Raw genomic sequence first — 19,732 nt, 5'->3', positions numbered from 1 at the left:
TCTGATCTGGGTTTGATTCTGGTCAACCCAGCCTCCTTGCACCCAGGGAATACATTTGTCGATGTATTTGATAACAAACACAAATCACTGCGCGCAGCCTCGGATGGGGGAGGGGGCGGAAGAGCGCTTCGGAGAAAGCCCTCCTCCGTTAGAAACAATAAATAAGGGACCGAAGCGATGCACGTTCCTCCACACACGCCCCACACGCACCTCAGCGTGCCTCTCGCGAGGGAAACAAGTCGGGCAAAGACCCGAACCACCTCTCTCCCTCTCTCCACAACCATCTCAACACTTGGAAACTAAGAGGGCAGATCTTTTCTTTCTCCTTCCCGCCCTCCTTCCCACCTCCAAACAGACCCAAGAGCAGGAGCAGGCGAGCCAGACCCACGCAGCGCGCCCGCGGCGGCGACAGGAGATGCCGGGCGCCGCGCCGGCCCCGCGAAGGCTGACCAGAGCCTCGGCCGCCGAAGCTCGCTCACGGAGCCCGCTCGGCCGCCTGGGGTCTCACCCGTCGCGCCCCCAAGCCCGGCGACGGCTGGCCGCCCGGGTCGCTGCCCTGACTCTCGGCCTTCCCACCCCGCCCCCCCCCCCGAGAAGACAAAAGAGGGTTCAGCCGGGTCACTGCTTGGCGGCCGAAGGGGAGACAGCCCGGACCCCAGCGCGGCCGCCCCCCACACAAAGGGGCTCCCCGGCCCAGGTCGCAGCGTCGGCGCGCTCGTCCCCGCCCCGCGCGCGGGCTCTCACCCACCTGCAGGTGTCTGTGCGTCTGTCCATAGGAACGCGGGCGGCGGGGGGGGGGGGGCCTGCGGGAGCCGGGCAGCCCGGGCTGGACGGGGCGGGACCGAGGGGAGGGAGGGAAAGCGGCCAGAGGGCCGGGGAGCGGCGGCAAGAAAAGCGGGGAAGGCGCCGGGCGGACGGAGGCGCGGAGCGGGGGGCGGGGGCGCCAGCCTGGCTCTCCCGACCGGCGCGCGCCGCTCCGTGCGCCCCGGGCTCCGCGCGCCCGGCTCGGAGCGCGGCGGGCTGGGGGCGGGGCGCGGGCGGGGCGGGGCCGGCGAACGGGGCGGGGGCTCGGACCCCGGGCTCCAGCCGGCACCGGAAACGCGCCGTGGTCCGCGAGACCTACAGGAAGTGTGTAACGACACCTCCTACGAAGCGCTCCGAGCTCGCGGTCGTCGCTGCCCGGAGGGGGTGTGGACCGACCCTCCTACCACACACCGGCGCGCACGGGTTCGGGTCTCTGCACCCAGACAGGTGTGAAACCCACTATCCCCGCTACGCTCTGAAGTGGGCAGCTCTCCGTCCTGCCGCGGTCCCCACTGCTCCTTGGAGCACCATGCAGCTCCACCTAAACCCAAGGAGCAGACCTTGCAAGAACCTGCTCCGTTCGTCTGGTGTGTAACACCTGTTTTAACGCACCGAGTAGAGTCACCTCCACATCCAGGCACGTCCAGGAACACCTCCTGCTGACACATCTAACCCACAGTCACCACAGCCCAGTAGAAGTTACCAATCCAACTACCACACTCCCATCCATCCCATAGAGAGAGAGGGGCAACTTAACACCTAAAACACACTAGAACCAGGGAGGCATACAATAGTATCACCTAGACAGCTTGGTACAACAGAGGTAGGGCTGGCACCTTCCACCTTTATTTTATCTAGCACACACTTTTATGGCACTTAATATGTGTCCGGGGTTAACACTAAGTGCTTAGAGAATACTAATTTGTTTAATCCGAAGAACTCTATGCAGTGAATGTTGTTAGCATTACCAGTTTTATGGATGAAGAAACGGAGGCACAGAGAAATTAAGACATCTGCCCAGGATCAGATGGTAGCTGGAGGAACCCAGATTCATCCCAGATAGTTTGGCACCATGCTCTTAACTCCCTTTCTACTTATAGCATTAAGTATCTCCAAAAAATAATAGTGGTAATAAATAACATTTAAAGCATATCTTATTAGCTATGTGGTGCTCACATCCTTGCCTCACCCCAGTGACAAAGGACACCTTAGTCCCTTTTACGCTTGGGGTATGTGAGGGGAGAGAAGAATATGAGGCAGAGAAAGAGACTAACTTCTAAACAAAGGATTCTTAACACCTTGCTCTGTCAACATCAGGACTCCTCCTGGCATAGGCTAATTAAAAAAAATCCATGTGAACATTTTTGACAAAATAATGTCTGTCCAAAAAACAAACAGTTACTTGCCACATATTTCAAATATGTTATCCTGTGGAGAAATTGGAACCCTGTGCACTACTGATGGAAATGTAAATGGTGTAACCACTATAGAAAACAGTATGGAGTCTCCACAAAAAGAATAAAATTATGAGCCAGAAATCCCACCTCTGGGTATATGTCTAGCAATTAAAGCAGAAACTTGAAGAGTTATTTGCACACCCGTTGTCACTGCAGCATATTCACAATGGCCAAGAGGTGAAAGTTGCCCAAATGTCCACAGTTGGATGAAAAAATAAACAAAATGTGGCATATACATACAATAGAATCTTATTCAGACTTAAGTCTTAAATTTTAAGAAAGAAATCCTGTCAAATGCTACAACAGGAATGAACCTTGAAAATATTCTAGGAAAATGTGAAATACTTCACATTCTTGTGAAGTAAACTAGTCACAAAAGGACTATTGGGATACTGCATGATTCCACTTATGTGAAATACCTAGAGTTGCCAAAATCATGGAAACAAAGTACAGTATTATGGCTGGTGCCAGGCACTGGGGGAGAGGAACATGGGGAGTTGTTCCACGAGAATAGAGTTCCAGTTTAGCAGAATGAAAAAGTTCTAGAGATCTGTGACAACAATGTGAATATAGTTAACACTACTGAACTGCAAACTTAAAGGTGGTTAACAAGATAAATTTTATATTACATGTTTTTGTTTGGGTTTTATTACAAATAACTTTTTAAAAATGCAATCCCTGGGGTGCCTGGGTGGCTCGGTTGGTTAAGCATCTGACTCTTGATTTTGGCTCAGGTCATAATCTCACAGTTTGTGAGTTCAAGCCCCGCATCTGTGCTGATAGCACAGAGCCTGCTTGGGATTCTCTCTCTCCCTCGCTCTCTCTGCTTCTCCCCCACTTGAGCTCTGTCTCTCTCAAAATAAATAAATAAACAAAAAGAATGCAGTCCCATTTAAAGGATATTTCCATCATGATGAATTTCTTCAATGATGCAGGCTTTCAGCTATGGTGGGATACTTTGTTGAACAAACTACTTCTCCCACTAAGGACTGTAAAATCTGTATTTAAAACATTAAAACAACAACAAAAACTGTTTAAAGCTATTGTAGAGCAACCTAGGCAACCAAGGCTTGAGAGTCCCAGAGCTCAGCAAGAAGGGAAACACATTGAAGTGAATCCTATATTCTCAATCACTTTTCCTTCTTAGGGCATTGTTGATTTGTGCCTAGGAGTATAGAAACCAGTGAGGAGCATCGTAGAATTTTCAACAGTCTGATTGGGCTATGGATACAAAATTTGGAGGTCAAGTCTATCAAGGCAGCTAGGACTTAAGAGGCCAACATCCCAGAGAAAAGGCAATCATGGCAAAAGGAGTCAATCACTCTATATGTCATTTGCTTTGTACACACAACAGGCATTTGCTTTGTGCACGCAACAGGCAAGAAGCCATGAAACTGCTGAGTACCCCCCACAAAAAAAAATCTTGGCAACAACACTTGACTGTCGTATAGTGTTAGAGAAAATTAAACAGGAAGGAAGGGTCCCAGTGAAACCTCAAACTTGCAGTTGAGACCCTTGAAGAACTATACCCTAAGAGTAAAATCATATCAGAAATAGCACTAACAATGACTGAAACAGCCTGAACTATTTATTTTTTTTAATTGTTTTTAATGTTTTATTTATTTTTGAGACAGAGAGAGACAGAGCATGAACGGGGGAGGGTCAGAGAGAGGGAGACACAGAATCTGAAACGGGCTTGAACTCACAGACCATGAGATCATGACCTGAGCCGAAGTCGGGCGCTCAACCGACTGAGCCACGCAGGTGCCCCAGCCTGGACTATTTAAATGACTAGGTGGGTCAAGATGATCTTTCCATGTTCTATGTGCCTGCAAGAAAAAAATCTTCTTTGAAGAATCTTAATATTTCATATACAATATCTAACATTCTATCAACAATCACCAAATACACCAAGAAAAAACTAACTGCACAAAAGCCAAGAAGAAGAAAAAAAGACTTTAGAAACAGGGGTGCTTTCATGGCTCAATCAGTTGAGCATCCAACTCTTGATTTCAGCTCAGGTCATGATCCTAGGATGGGGGGATCGAGTCCCACATTAGGCTCCACACTGAGCATGGAGCCTGCATGGGATATTCTCTCTCTCTCTCTCCCTCTGCCCCTCTACCCCACTTGTGCTCTCTCTCTTAAAAAAAAAAAGGACTTTAGAATTAGATGTACACATGATCCAGATACTGTAGTTTTATATGCAACTTTTAGAACAATTATGGTTAATATGTTCAAGAACATCAATAACAAAATGGAGAATTTCACTAGAGAGCTATAACCTTTAAAAAAGAATGAAATAGAGCCATCAGGGAGACACAAATCAGAACCACAATGATATCACTACACACCAAGATGGTTATAATGAAAAAGATAGACAATAACAAGTGTCGGTAAGGATGTGGAAAACTGAAACCCTCATACACTGCTAGTGATATTGTTAAAATGGTGCAGATGCTTTGGATAACAGACTGGCATTTCTTCAAAAGGTAAAACAAAGCTACTGTATGACTCAGCAATTCTTCTCCTAGGTATATACCCCAGAGAAATGAAAACATGCACACAAAACTTGTACATGAATGTTCATAGCAATATTATTCATAATGACCAAAAAGCAGAAACAACCCAAATGTTCATCAACTGCTGAGTGGATAAGTAAAAAATGGTGTGTTCATACAATGGAGTATTATTCAGCTAATAAAAGGAATGAAGTACTGTACACGCTACAATTTGGATCAACCTTGAAAACATGCTGTGTGAAGAAAGCCAGTCACAAGAGACCATATATTCTATGGTTCTATTTATATGAAATGTCCAGATAGGCAAGTCTAGAGACAAAAAGTAGATTAGTGGTTGTCTAGGCCTGAGAGGCTTTGGGGGGAAAATGGGGTAACTGCTAAAAAATAAAGGGTTTCTTTCTGGGGTGATGAAAAATTTTCTAAACTTGATGCTGATGATGGTTTCACAACTGTGAACATATGAAAACCACTAGATTATACACTTTATATGGGTAAATTATATGGCATGTGAATTATACCTCAAAAAAGCTGTTACAAGAAGTACTGCGTGCCTGGATGGCTCAGTTGGTTGAGTGTCCAACTTCGGCTCTGGTCATGATCTCTCATGGTTCATGAGTTCAAGCCCCGCATCAGGCTCGCTGCTGTCAGCATAGAGCCCACTTTGGATCCTCTGTCTCCCTCTCTTTCTGTCCTTTCCCTGCTCATGCTCTCTCTCTAAAATAAGTAAACATTAAAAAAAAAAAAAAAAAAGGTGGAGTGCCTGGGTGGCTCAGTTGGTTGAGCATCTGGCTTTGGCATCAGGTCATGATCTCACAATTCGTGGGTTTGAGCCCCACCATCGGGCTTGCTCCTGTCAGCACAGAGCCTGCTTTGGATACTCTGTCCTCCCCTTTGACTCTCCCCCACTCGCTTGCTCACTCTGTCTCTCAAAAATAAACATTAAAAAAAAAAAAAGAAGATAGTACCAAAAAAATTTTTCCAGAACCAAAACCTGTACTAACTAAAATTCTAAATCCAATAGATAGGTTTAACAGCAGATTGGACACAGCAAACATGAAAATTAGTAAACTGCCATAAAACACCCTCCCATATTTCAAATTCAGATATAATGCCACTTGATACTGGCTCCCATCCTCTGCCCAGCTCCTATTCTCAAACTGGGGAAAATTAAAGTTCTTATCTCCTAGAGGGGTAGGGAATAGCTGGGAAGTGATTTGGTCCTTTCTTGGATAAATATATGGTCAACTGTGTATACTTTTAAGTTTCACTAACTTTACTGTCATGCATTTTTGTGTGTGTTTAAACAATGTTTTGCATTAACCCTACAATAATGAAACCCTCAAGTTATATTATTGCAAAGTTTTAATAGGTTATATTATACATTTCAAAGTTCTATTAGATTCTTTTTATTTTTAATTAACCTGTTTTAGATTACTAGTTACTAGTAACTCAGGAACAGCCAGATGGAAGATATGGAAGGTGTGGGGAAAGGGTGTGAGGCTTCACTGCCTTCTCTAGATGTGTCACTCTCCATGTGTTCATCAACCCAGAAGTTCCTCTTAAGCTGTTTTTAAAATCTGCTGTTTTTCAATAAATGATGCTGGAATAATTGACTATCCCTAGTTAGAAAAATGGTCTACACCTTTCAACATGTACAAAAATTAACTTGATTTGTATCATAGACTTAAATGCAATACTTAAAACTATAAAACTTCCAGAGTTTTCAGCTAAGCCAAGATTTAATTATGACACCAAAAGCATCATCATGATTCATTAAAAAAAATTGGATAAATTAAAACTCCATCAATATTAAAAATGTATGTATGTAACTGGTAAGAAAATGAAAAAAATAAGCCGTTGAAAGGGAGAAAATATTTGCAAATATCTGAAAATGACTTGTATCTTGAATATATAAAGAACTACCATAATTCAATAAGAAAACAATGTAATAAAATATGGATGAAAGGTCTGAGCAGACATTTCACCAAGAAAGTATACAATGTCAAATAAGCACATGAAAAGATGCTTAACATCATCACGGATATGAAAATTAAAATACAATGAGATACCACTACATACTAGAATGGATAAAATTTAAAAGACTGAACATATCAAGTGTTGATGAGAATGTGGAGAGATGAAACTCTATACATTGCTAATGGAATGTAAAATGGTACAACCACTTTGGAAACAAATTTAGCAATTTTTTTAAAATTTTTTTAATGTTTAATTTTGAGAGAGAGAGAGAGAGGCAGAGAGGGAGACATAGAATCGAAGCAGGCTCCAGGCTCTGAGCTGTCAGCACAGAGCCCAATGTGGGGGCTCGAACCCACAAACCATGAGATCATGACCTGAGCTTAAGCCAGAATGCTTACATCTACTGAGCTACCCCAGGCGCCCCAGCAATTTTTAAAAATTAATTAATTAATTAATTTTTAATTTACATCCAAGTTAGCATATAGTGCAACAATGATTTCAGGAGTAGATTCCTTAATGCCCCTTCCCCATTTAGCCCACCGCCCCCCCCACACAAACCCCTCCGTAACCCTCTGTTGTTCTCCATATTTAAGAGTCTCTTATGTTTTGTCCCCCTTCCTGCTTTTATATCATTTTTGCTTCCCTTCCCTTATGTTCATTTGTTTTGTATCTTAAATTCCTCATTCCAGTCATATGATATTTGTCTTTCTCTAATTTCACTTAGCATAATACCCTCTAGTTCCATCCACGTAGTTGCAAATGAGCCCTAGAAATTTCTTAAGTTAAATATACACTTACCATATGATCCAGCCATTCCATACCCAAGAGAAAACAAGGGCTTGTACATAAATGTCCATAGCAGCTTTATTTGTAATAGCCAAAAGCTAGAAACAACCTGAATGTCTGTCAACAAGTGAATGGATAAACGAATTTGGTATATCCATATAATGGATACTCAGCAATACTACTCAGCAATAATAAAAAAGGAATGAACTATTGATATATGGAGGAACATGAATAAATCTCAAAATAATTATGCAGATTGAAAGCCAGAATGATAGAATATATATTGTATAATTCCATTTATATAAATTCCAAGGAAATGCAAATGAATCTAGTGATAGAAAGAAGGTCAATAGTGGCAAGGAATGGTGTGGAAGATGAGCATAAATGACTACAAAGGGGCAGAAGGAAACTTTTGGATATGTTTATTTTTGGATAGTTAGTGATGGATATATATTTACAGTGCAAATAGTAAACATATGGATAAATTTAAAAGGCATTTCTCATTTTTAAAAAAATTTTATTTATATTTGAGACAGAGAGAGACAGAGTGTGAATGGGGAAGGGGCAGAGAAAGAAGGAGACACAGAATCCGAAGCAGGGTTCAGGCTCCAAGCTGTCAGCATAGAGCCCGACATGGGGCTTGACTCACGAACCATGAGATCATGACCTGAGTTGAAGTCGGATACCTAACCGACTGAACCACCCAGGTGCCCCGACATTTCTCATCTTTTAATTTTTAAAAAGATAATTTACTTGTTTAACAGAACTATTAAATGATATACTGTGGAGCTTATAACATACAGGAAATAAAATGTATAACAAAAATAACACAAAGGATGGGAATGGGTAAAGGAAATATCTTGTGATATTCTTGCATTACATGGAAGACAGAATGAAATGGAAGACAGAAGAACTAGAAAATAGAAGAACAAAGATATACAGAATGAATGGGAAAGAAAGCAAGACAGTAATTAATAACCTTCCAAAACCTAAAGCACCAGGTCAAGAAGTATTCACTAGTGAATTCTAAAAAACATTTAATGAAGACATTATACCAATTATCTATAGTCCCTTTCAGAAGAAAGAAACAGAGAAAATACTCCTAATTCATTCCATGAAGCCAACATTACCCTAATACCAAAACCAGACAAAGACATTATAAGAAAACTAAAGGCCACTATCTCATGAACATAGAAACAAAAATCCTCAACAAAACAGTAGTAAATTGAACCCAACAATATATAAAATGAACTATGTTCCATGACTCTCATAGCCTGCTCAGGCTGCCATAACAAAGTACAGATCTTCCTCAACTTACCACGGGGTTGTACCAATAAACCCACCGTAAATTGAAAATATTGTTAAGTTAAAAATGCATTGAATACAGATAACCTACCAAACATCCTAGCTTAACCTAGCCTACGTTAAACACGCTCAGAACATTTACATTAGCCTACAGTTGGGCAAAATCGTCTAGCACAAAGCCCATTGTATAATATGTTGTCATGCAGTTTATTGAATACTATACTGAAAATGAAAAATAGAAAGGTTGTGTGGTACAGAACGGTTTGTAAGTGTATAGGTTGTTCACCCTTGTGATCGCGTGGCTGACTGGGAACTGCAGCTAACTGCCACTGCCCAGCATCATGAGAGTATTTGCCAGGTATCATTAGCCCAGGAAAAGAATAAAATGCCAATTTGAAGTGTGGTTTCTACTGAATGTCCACCGCTTTCACACCATTATAAAGTTGAAAAATTGTAAGTTAAACAATCATTAAGTCAGGGACCCTCTGTGCCAGAGACTGGGTAGTTTTTTAAACACTAAAAATTTATTTTGCATAGTTCTGGAGGCTAGGCACACACAGATTCGGTATATGGTAAGGGTTCAATTTCTGGTTCATAGATGGGAACTTCTTGCCGTGTCCTCACATGGTGGAAGGGATTAACTAGCTCTCTTGGTTCTATTTTATAAGGGCACTAATACCAATCATGAGGGCCTTACCCTCATGACCTAATCACCTCCCAAAGGCTCTACTTCCTGATACCATCATCTTGTGGGTTAGGGTTTCATCACATGAAACGGGGGAAGAGGGGAGACATGAACATTCATATGGAAACAACCATGTGGGATTTATCTCAGGTATGCAAGGCTGGTTCAATATTTGAAAATCAATTAATGTAAGCTACGACATCAACAGGCTAAAGAAGATCATATCAATACATGGAGAAAAAGCAATTGACAAAATCTAACACATACTCATGATAAAATCTTTTAGTAAACTAGGAACAGAGGGAACTTGCTCAACTTGATAAGGAATATCTGCAAAAAACCTATAGCTAACATACTTAAATGGTGAGAAACTAGAAACTTTCTAAGATCATGAATAAGGCAAAAGGATGTCCCTTCTCATTAATGCTTTTCAACATGATACTGGAAGTTCTAGCTAATGCAATAACATCAAAAAAGGAAATAAAAGGTATTGAGATTAAGAAGAAAGAAATAAAAACGATCTATGTTCACAGATGACATAATTGTCTATGTAGAAAATCTGAAAAAATTGGCTAAAAAATCCCTCCTGGAAATAATAATGATTATAGTAAAGTTGTAGGATACAAGGTTAATATACAAAAGTCAGTCACTTTCCTATATACCACTAAGGAAGTACTGAAATTTAAAATTTAAAACACATTACCACTTATATTAGCATCCTGCAAAATACTTAGTTAGGTACAACTCTAACAAAATCCAACAAGATCTATATGAGGACACCTATAAAACTTTAATGAAAGATACCATAGAACAACTTAATAAATGAAGAGGTGTTTCATATTCATGGATAGGAAGACTCAATATTGTCAAGATGTTAGTTTGCCCTAAACTAATATATGGATTCAGTGCAATTCCAATCAAAATCCCAGCAAATTATTCTGTGGCTATCAACAACTTGATTCTAATGTGTTTTTTTAATTGAGAAATACTTTTACTTTTGCTTTTTTTTAAAAATTTTTTTTAATGTTTATTTTTGAGAGAGAGCATGAGTGAGGGAGAGGCAGAGAGAGAGGGAGACAGAATCTGAAGCAGGCTCCAGGCTCTGAGCTGTCAGCACAGAGCCTGATGTGGGGCTTGACGCACAAACCACGAGATCATGACCCGGAAGCTTAACTGACAGAGCCACCCAGCATCTGTACAAATTGATTCTCAAGTGTTGTTGTTTTTTTTTTTTTTAATTGAGAAATACTTTTACTTTTGTTTTGTTTTTTTTTCTAATTTTTCTTTTAAGTAAGCTCTATACCCAATATGGGGCTTGAACTTATGACCCCGAGATCAAGACTGGCATGTTCTACCGACTAAGCCAGACAGGTGATCCTGATTGCAAAGTTTATATGGAGAAGCAAAAGACCCAGAATTGCCAACTCAATATTGAAGGAGAACAAAGTTGGAGGAGTCGCACTACCTGACTCCAAGACTTACTATAAAGCTACAGTAACCAAACAGTGTGGTATTGATGAAAGAATAAACAAATAGATCAGTGGAAAAGAATAGAGAGCCTAGAAGTAGGCCCACATATGTACAGTCCACTGATCTTTGACAAAGGAGAAGACAATCTTTTCAAAAAGTGGTGCTGGAACTGGATATCCATATGCAAAATAAAACAAATCTAAACAAAGACTTTATACCTTTCACAAAAATTAACTCAAAATGGATCACAGATCTAAATGTAAAATGCAAAACTATAAAACTCCTACAAAATAACAGAGGAGAAAACTGAGATGGCCTTGTGAATGGCAATGACTTTTTAGGTACAGCACCAAAGGCATAATCCATGAAAGAAATGATTGCTAAACTGGACTTCATTAAAATAAAAAAAACTTCTGCTCTGCAAAAGGCAATGTCCAAAGAATAAGAAAACAAGTTACAGACTGGGAGAAAATATTTGCAAAAGACAGCTGATAAAGGTCTGTTTTCCAAAATACACAAAGTACTCTTAAATTGCAACAATAAGAAAACAACTCAATTTAAAAATGGGCCAAAGACCTTAATAGACACCTTATTAAAGAAGATAGAGAGGCAAGGAAGCATGTGAAAAGATGTTCAGCATTGCAAACTAAAATGAGATACCATTACACACCTGTTAGAATGGCCAAAATCCGGGGTGGCTCGTCCGACTTTGGCTCAGGTCATGATCTCGAGGTCCGTGAGTTCGAGCCCTGCGTCGGGCTCTGTGCTGATAGCTCAGAGCCTGGAGCCTGTTTCGGATTCTGTGTCTCCCTCTCTCTCTGCCCCTCCCCTATTCATGCTCTGTCTCTGTCTCAAAAATAAACGTTAAAAAAAAAAATTAAAAAAAAAAAAAAAGAATGGCCAAAATCCACAACACTGACCATACCAAATACTGAAGAGGATGTAGAAAACAGGAATGCTAATTCATTGCCAGTGGGAATGCAAAATGGTACAGCCACTTTGGAAAACAGTTTGGCAGTTTCTTTTCTTTTTTTTTAAGTTTATTTATTTTTTGAGAGAGAGAGAGGCAGAGAGAGAGGGAGAGAATCCCAAGCAGGCTCTGCACTGTTAGCTCAGAACCCAACTCAGAGCTCAAACTCACCAACTGTCCGTGAGATCATTAGTTGAGCCAAAATCAAAAGTCGGATGCCACCCATGCACCCCTTGGCAATTTCTTATAAAACTAAGCTTGCTACCATGTATTTTCTTTTGCACAATTTGCCACCCTAGAAACTCATTTTTTTTGGTATTATTTCTCTAAAAATGTATTTTCTTTTGTTAAGATGTTATATAAGCTCAAGTTCTAACCACCCCTTTGAGTTACTCATGTCTGAATACTCCCACGTATATTTGTAATGCACTTTTTTAAAAATATAATTTATTGTCAAATTGTGTAATGTACATGTTAACACACTTCTCTTTATTTTTCTCTTAAGCTATCTTTTGTTAATCTAATTTACAAGGCTCCAACTGAGAACTTGATAGGCAGAGGAAAAAAAGACATTTTTCCTTCTGCTTAAGAGGCTCTTTATAAGAGGATTTGTTGAAATATAGGATTACTAGCAACAAACCATCTTCAAAATATCTAAATAACTTCACTCGATCACTCACAAGCCCAGTGACCTTGATTTCCCTCCATACCTTTTAATTTCAGAAATAGAGTTCAACTGGTTGCTGGACAACACACAACATGGCCATTCAAAACTTATGGGCGGTTCCACAACTTCAATGCAGCTGATGGGTAAGAGCCAAAAAAAGGTAACAGGTGAATTCATCAAGGCATCTGGCGGATGTGGCAGAAGAAGGCTTCAGGAATCTAGGTGTGGCCACCTTTATTTCTGACACAATACTGCAGATGGCTCAGAACTTCTTAGTGATAATGAGCCCAAAGGGGCTGCAGATGACCTAACCCAACTTCCTCAATTAGAGATGTGAATACCAGGGCCCTTGTGAAAATACTTTTTCCTAATGTTCTAAAGCCTCAGTAAGCAAGTTCATGTTTGAGTGATCAGAACCCAGAATTCTTGTCTCACAAGATTTTCTACTTTTTATTTTCCCAAAGCTTTGAGACACTTAGGAGAAGGCACAGAAAAGAGAAGTCTTTAATAAGCTTCAGTAAAGGGGTGCCCGAGTGGCTCAATCGGTTAAGCCTCTGACTTCAGCTCAGGTCATAATCTCTCGGTTCCAGCCCTGCATCAGGCCCTGTGCAGACAGCTCAGACCCTGGACCCTGCTTCAGACTCTGTCTCCTTCTCGCTCTCTGCCCCTCCCCCACTCACATTGTCTCTCTCTCTCTCCCTCAAAATGAACATTAAAAAAAATTAATAAACTTCAGCAGAAAACGAGTCTGCTGGCAACATCTGACCAGGATCTTCATGTAGCTAGAAATGACTGGCAGATGTAAAGGCAGTTGTGAGGCTGCCACCCCAAAGGCAATCCATCTGGGCTTCCTGAACGAGGAGGCAGTCTTCAGGAGTTCTATTCAACGATTATATCCTGGGAGGTTTTCATTGGATAGGGATTGTTAATTTTGGCTTTGGGCTAGTCTATTCCCATCTCTGATCAGGTTTCCTCATTTGTACTATACAGATAAATGCTTTTTAATATTATGGTTCTATGGAATGCCAGAATTAAGCTCAGTAATATTAGAGAATGTAAAATGAGAAGTAAAAGAATTACACCAAGTTTTTTTTTTTTTTTTAAGTTTACTTATTTTGAGAGAGAGAGAAAGAGCCCAAGTGGAGGAGAGAAAGAAAGGGAGAGAGAGAGAGAATCCCAAGCAGGCTCTGTGCTGTCAGCACAGAGCCAGATGCGGGGCTTGAACTCACAAACCATGAGATCATGACCTGAGCTGAGACCAAGAGTCAGACGCTTAATCAGTTGAACCACCCAGGCATCTCTGAGCAAGAATTTTTAACATATGAAATGAAAGGAAAGGGTTGTTTCTTGTTTTTTTTTTTATCCTTAGCTTTTTAAAAAAAGAAAAACAAATCATTATATTAGTTTGCTAGGGCTACGATAACAAAATACCACAGACCGGGTGGCTAAACCAACAGAAATCTTACAGTTCTGGAGAGCAGGAGTCTTGGTAGAACGGCTTCTTCTGAGGCTTCTCTCCTTGGTTTACAGATGACTGCCTTTTTGCTGTTCCTCACATGGTCATTACTTTGTGTGTATGTCCCTGGTCTTTTATCTCCAAATTTCCTCTTCTTATAAGGAACCCAGTCAGACTGAATTAGAGCCCACCCTAAAAGTCTCATTCTAACTTAATCACTTCTTTAAAGGCCTTATCTCCAAGTACAGTCACATTCTGAGGTACTGGGGTTAGGAAGTCAACAAATGAGTTTGGAGCATGCAGTTCAGCCCGTAACAACCAACTATTCTAATGTTCTCATTTTAAAAGCTTTTATTTATTTTTAAGTAATTTCTACACCCAATGTGGGGTTCGAACTCATGATCCCAAGATCAAGAGTCATGTCCTCCTCAGACTGAGTCAGCAAGGCATCCCTAATGTTCACTGTAAAATGCTGTGACCAAATGCATACTTCTGGGGAGAAATTATTTTATTTTAGGACATTATTACATACTTTAAAAAGAAAATACATACTATAATTACTTGAATTACATTAATAATATTTTACTATAGGTAACATACCTAGAAATCTAGTTAAAATGAAAAACTTTTTGTTTCATTAGTCTTCACAAATAGTATTATTAAGTAGTTTATGTGATTTCTGTGAAAATGCACTGTAGATGATCTTCTTCAAAAAAAGTATATAAAAATCTAAAATATCATTCAGATTTCATTAGTATACAATCCAAAACTGCAAAGTTTAAAAGAGATTAGTCTCCTTTTATAAGGGAAAAAGTGTTGAAAAGAGCTAATTTTACTGCTGGGACCTGATTAGTTGCTCATAATAACTTTCCTAGAAAATAGTGAATGAAATATAGAGCTCAGAGGGCAAAACTCACTAAATACAAAAGGCAGACTGTCTTAGAATTCCATGTAATGAAACTTATGTTAGCTAGCTGTTTTAATTACAATTTCAAGTCTTACAGATACAGAAATTCTATTTTTTCCAGAACAAACATGCATATCCTTATAACATGACAGAGAAGAAAACAGACAGATTTTTAACTGTTGAGCCCTTTTACTTTTTAAGCTTGGCAGCCAACAATTTTTTTCCCTTTTCCTTCACAGCCTGGCATTCATCTGATTCATTAACTTCTCCAATTTGATTGCTAGGGCCATGTTTCCTTTAATCTTCAATTTCCCTGACACGAATGCCATTGATGGTTTTAGTTTCCCTAAAATGAGAAAATGAGAGAAGGAAAAGCATCCATTAGTGCCCTTAGGGATATACCACTTCAAGAACACACATTATAAAAAGAATCTCCTTGAGTTCTATAAATCTCGGAAGCACACAAATTTCTAGTCCATAATTTTTTTTATCAGTACCTTGGGAATCCCAATTCCTAGGCTTAGATGTTAAAAATATATTATAGTATGAGAGATAATGTAAAAACAACAATCAGCAAAAGATTATATCAAAAAGCTGAAGATGCAATATTTATATACAAGTTACAGTACATTAAAGGTACATCGCCCTCAGATGAATTATAGTAAACAAATCTACCTACTTTAGTTGATTTTCCAATCTACTAGTTCATTAAACTTTAGCATTTCAGGTTTATATTAAAAAAAAATCAAATGTTGTAAATGCATATGATATTCTTAAGAAATTATCATTAAAAATATAGGGTAGGGACAACAAAAGTGTTAGCAATATTTTAACCACAGAAATGCCAGGATGTAAAACCTGAGTATTAAAATGGAATTGTAGTTAATAATAACATAAAATAAACTGAAGCTCCACAGAGGGAGTAAACTTTTTATTTGCTACTCTTATTCCAGTGTTAGTACAGGGTCTGGCACATAGTGGAGTTAATGAGGAAACTGAGGCTCTGAGAGGATTTTGACTTCCCCAATGTCACATAGCATGTATATAATGGTATTGTAATTCATAGCCAGGTGTTTCTGATTCTCATTTATAGTTTTCTGACCTATAGCATGCCAATTTATATATAGATCACATCTCCAGCAGACACAATATATGTCTGGTACATTAGTAAACTTCTACTGGGCCACACACAGACAGGATCTTTGTGTGGGTTGATGTATTTATATATATTGAGATATTAAATACCTTTAAATTCTTCTTTTTAAAAATTAGAAAACATATTTATTTTAGAGAGAGCATGGACGCACAAGCTGGGAAGAGGGTCAGAGGGAGGAAGGGAGGGCAGGGGAAGAGGGACAGGGAGAGGGGGAGAGAGGGAGAGAGGGGGAGACAGGGAGAGGGGGAGACGGGGAGAGGGGGAGAGGGGGAGAGGGGGAGAGAGGGGGAGACAGGGAGAGGGGGAGAGGGGGGGAGAGAGGGTGAGGGGGAGAGGAGGAGAGGGGGAGAGGGGGAGAGGGGGAGAGGGGGAGAGAGGGAGAGAGAGAATCTTAAGCAGGCTCCATGCTCAGGGCAGAGCCTGATGTGGCACTAGATCCCACAACCCTGGGACTCATGATTTTGGCCAAAATCAAGAGTCAGATGCTCGACTGACAGAGCCACAGGCATACCAAAACACCTTTAAATTATTCTATGTAGGGGTTGTAACACAATATTATAGATTGCTTAGGGATAGAAAGAATCAAGTCTAATTCTTTTACTTTAATGAATAAACTGAGCTGTGCAACCTTCTATGGAAATGTGATGTTAAAATACCAACATTTACAAATAAGTAAATAAAGGGTAATTTTTATTTACATTGAGGATACTGGAAAATCTGGGTTTTTTTTAATGTTTATTTATTTTTGAGAGAGAGAGCCCAAGCAGGGGAAGGGAAAAGGGAGGGGGACAGAGATCTGAAGCAGGCTCTGTGCTGACAGCAGAGAGCCCAATGTGCGGCTCGAACTCACAAACTGTGAGATCATGACTTCAGCCTGAAGTCAGACGCTTAACTGACTGAGCCACCGAGGCGCCCCGATCTTTGTTCTTTAAGGGAACAGAACAGGGGCGCCTGGGTGGCTCAGTCAGTTAAGCGGCCGACTTTGGCTCAGGTTATGATCTCGCGGTCCATGAGTTCGAGCCCCGCGTTGGGCTCTGTGCTGACAGCTCAGAGCCTGGAGCCTCTTTCAGATTCTGTGTCTCCCTCTCTCTGACCCTCCCCTGTTCATGCTCTGTCTCTCCCTGTCTCAAAAACAAAACAAAACAAAACAAAACAAAACAAAACAAAACAAAACACCGTTAAAAAATAAATAAATGAACAGAACAGCTCTCTGGAAACCTACAATCACTGACATCTAGGTGCCCTTCAGCTAAAAAATTGGCTCCCTGTTCTGTCACCCTCCAGTGGAACCTACTAGTCCTCAAGCCCTACTCACACATACGCAGCTTCCAACCAGCTTTATGGAGACTTGCCTACAAAGATGAATAGACATCATTAAAAAAAAATTAAAGGGGCACCTGGGTGGCTCAGTTGGTTGAGCATCCGACTTCAACTCAGGTCATGATCTCACGGCTTGTGAGTTCAAGCCCTGCATCAGGCTCTGTGCTGACAGCTCAGAGCCTGGAGCCTGCTTCGGATTCTGTGTCTCCCTCTCTCTCTGCCCCTCCCCCACTCATGCGCTCGCGCTCTCTCTCTCTCTCTCTCAAAAATAAACATTTAAAAAAAAAAAAAAGGAGCATCTGGGTGGCTCAGTCAGTTGGGTGTCCAACTTCGGCTCAGGTCATGATCTCACGGTCTGTGCTGACGCTCAGAGCCTGGAACCTGCTTTGGATTCTGTGTCTCCCTCTCTCTGACCCTCCCCAGCTCACACTGTCTAATCTCTCTCTCTCAAAAATAAATAAACATTAAAAACAATTAAATAAAAAAGAATGGACATCAAGTGGAGACAACAAAACACACAGGTAAAAGCCATCTGGAGGAAACAAAGTGAGGCACTGAAGAAAACTCAAAGTAAATGAAAAATAAAAAATTCCATAATTCATGTCCTTATTGTTAAGAGAAGACATAACAACAATGTATTAAGAACAGAATGCTAGAGAAAGGGGGAAGAACAAAGCACAGGAAAGAGGGAAAAAAAGAGGAAGCAACTTAAAGGGGTAGGGGTGGAAAATGAGAAGGAAGGGAGAGAAGCAGCAGCAGAAGGCGAACAAAATGGGATTGAGTGAGTAGGAAGGGAACGGTAAGAGAAGAAACAATGACTGGAATTTAAGAAGCAAAACAGGTGAACATATGAGAAGGGGGGAAAATAAAAGAGAGGGAAACAAACCATAAGAGACTCTTAATGATAGAGAACAAACTGACGTTGATGGAGGGAGGTGGGGAGGGGATGGGGTAGACTGGTGATGGGCATTAAGAAGGGCACTTGTTGGATGAGCACTGGGTGTTGTATGTGAGTGACAAATCACTCCTGAATTCTACTCCTGAAACCAATACTGCACTGTATGTTAACTAACTAGAATTCAAATTAAAATTTGAAAAGAAAAAATAAATTAATGAAATTAAAAAAAAAAACAATGACAACAAAGGTGAATGCCTGGAAATTAAAAAGTTGACAGATAATACTAAAGTACAATAGGAAAGAGGCACTTGCAGATCTCTGGTCACAGAAGTCAACTCTCTATTGCAACCATCCCCCTCCCATTGCAAAAGTCTCTCTCCATGCACCACCCCCAAAAACAGTCTTTCCAAATTAAGTTTCTCCTTACTATATAAAAAAAGAAAATAGTTCAAAATAGGAAAGTAAATCAATTTCCCAAAAAATAAAAAGGTTATACAAAGAGATGTGCAACCGAAGAAAGAGATGATGAAAGATCAAATGTTTTCTCCAGAAAGTGAGAACTGAGAGATCAAAGAGATAAGACACATTCTCAGGGGCCCACCAAATACCCAGGAAAATGAAAAAAAAAAAAAAAAAGAAAAAGAAAAAGAAAAAAGACCACATGACCCTGCATCATTGTGAAATTTCAAACCACTACAGAGAAAGAGAGCATTCTGATTCCAAAGCTTTTAGAAAGAAGAGGGGGTAGACGCAAAAGATTAAGAACAACAATAGTACCAAATTCTCAATGGTAATCTTAGAAGATGGAGCAATGGCTTCACAATTCTGAAGAAAAATGAATTTCAACCCAGAAATCTCTACCCAGCCAAACAATGTGTTGGTGGGATATAAGTAGTTTTAGACACTCACAAAATACCACCTCTTCTGTATCCTTTCTCGTGAAGCTACTGGAGAATGTGTGCCAGCCACCAAAAGAGGATGTAAGCCAAGAAAAAACATGAGACACGGGAAAAAAGAGGTTCAGTGCTGGAGAGAGTTAAAAATTTCTAGGATCACAGCTGTGTGGCAGGCTTAATGAGACTATCTGTCTATTATAACAAGACAAAGGGCTCCAGGAAAAAAGTAGACTGACAGGTAATCCGACACAACTGGCACAGTGGAAAAGTGTATCAAAAGGTTGTGGGAAGAGAGCATAGGAAGATTTTGCTCAGTTTCTTTACACCTATTCTAATGAGGAAAAATAGGGCAATTATTATGTCCAGGAAAAAGAAAAGTTCTGCGAGGAAACATAATAATAGTATACTATTTGACTCAGCAGGAAGCTACATCAGAATCATAATTATTTCAACAAA

The 19,732-nt window shown here is 40.4% G+C and overlaps 1 protein-coding gene across 2 annotated transcripts in view; it reads right to left on the bottom strand.

Annotated features, from left to right (window-relative positions):
• Positions 1-14,056: 14,056 nt before the first annotated feature.
• Positions 14,057-19,732, bottom strand: part of HSDL2 (hydroxysteroid dehydrogenase like 2) — a 73,117-nt gene continuing 67,441 nt past the window's right edge. For both annotated transcript variants that reach the window (XM_047067998.1, XM_047068007.1), the window contains exon 11: positions 14,057-15,352. In XM_047067998.1, coding sequence (XP_046923954.1) covers positions 15,240-15,352 — 113 coding nt within the window. In that variant the 3' untranslated portion in view covers positions 14,057-15,239. The remainder of the gene's footprint in view (positions 15,353-19,732) is intronic.

Source organism: Lynx rufus, unplaced genomic scaffold, assembly GCF_022079265.1.
Source record: "Lynx rufus isolate CCGP_SWC_20201006 ecotype Redwood Valley unplaced genomic scaffold, mLynRuf1.p SCAF_10, whole genome shotgun sequence".
NCBI lineage: Eukaryota > Metazoa > Chordata > Mammalia > Carnivora > Felidae > Lynx > Lynx rufus.
This window is presented reverse-complemented; position numbering and strand designations above follow the sequence as displayed.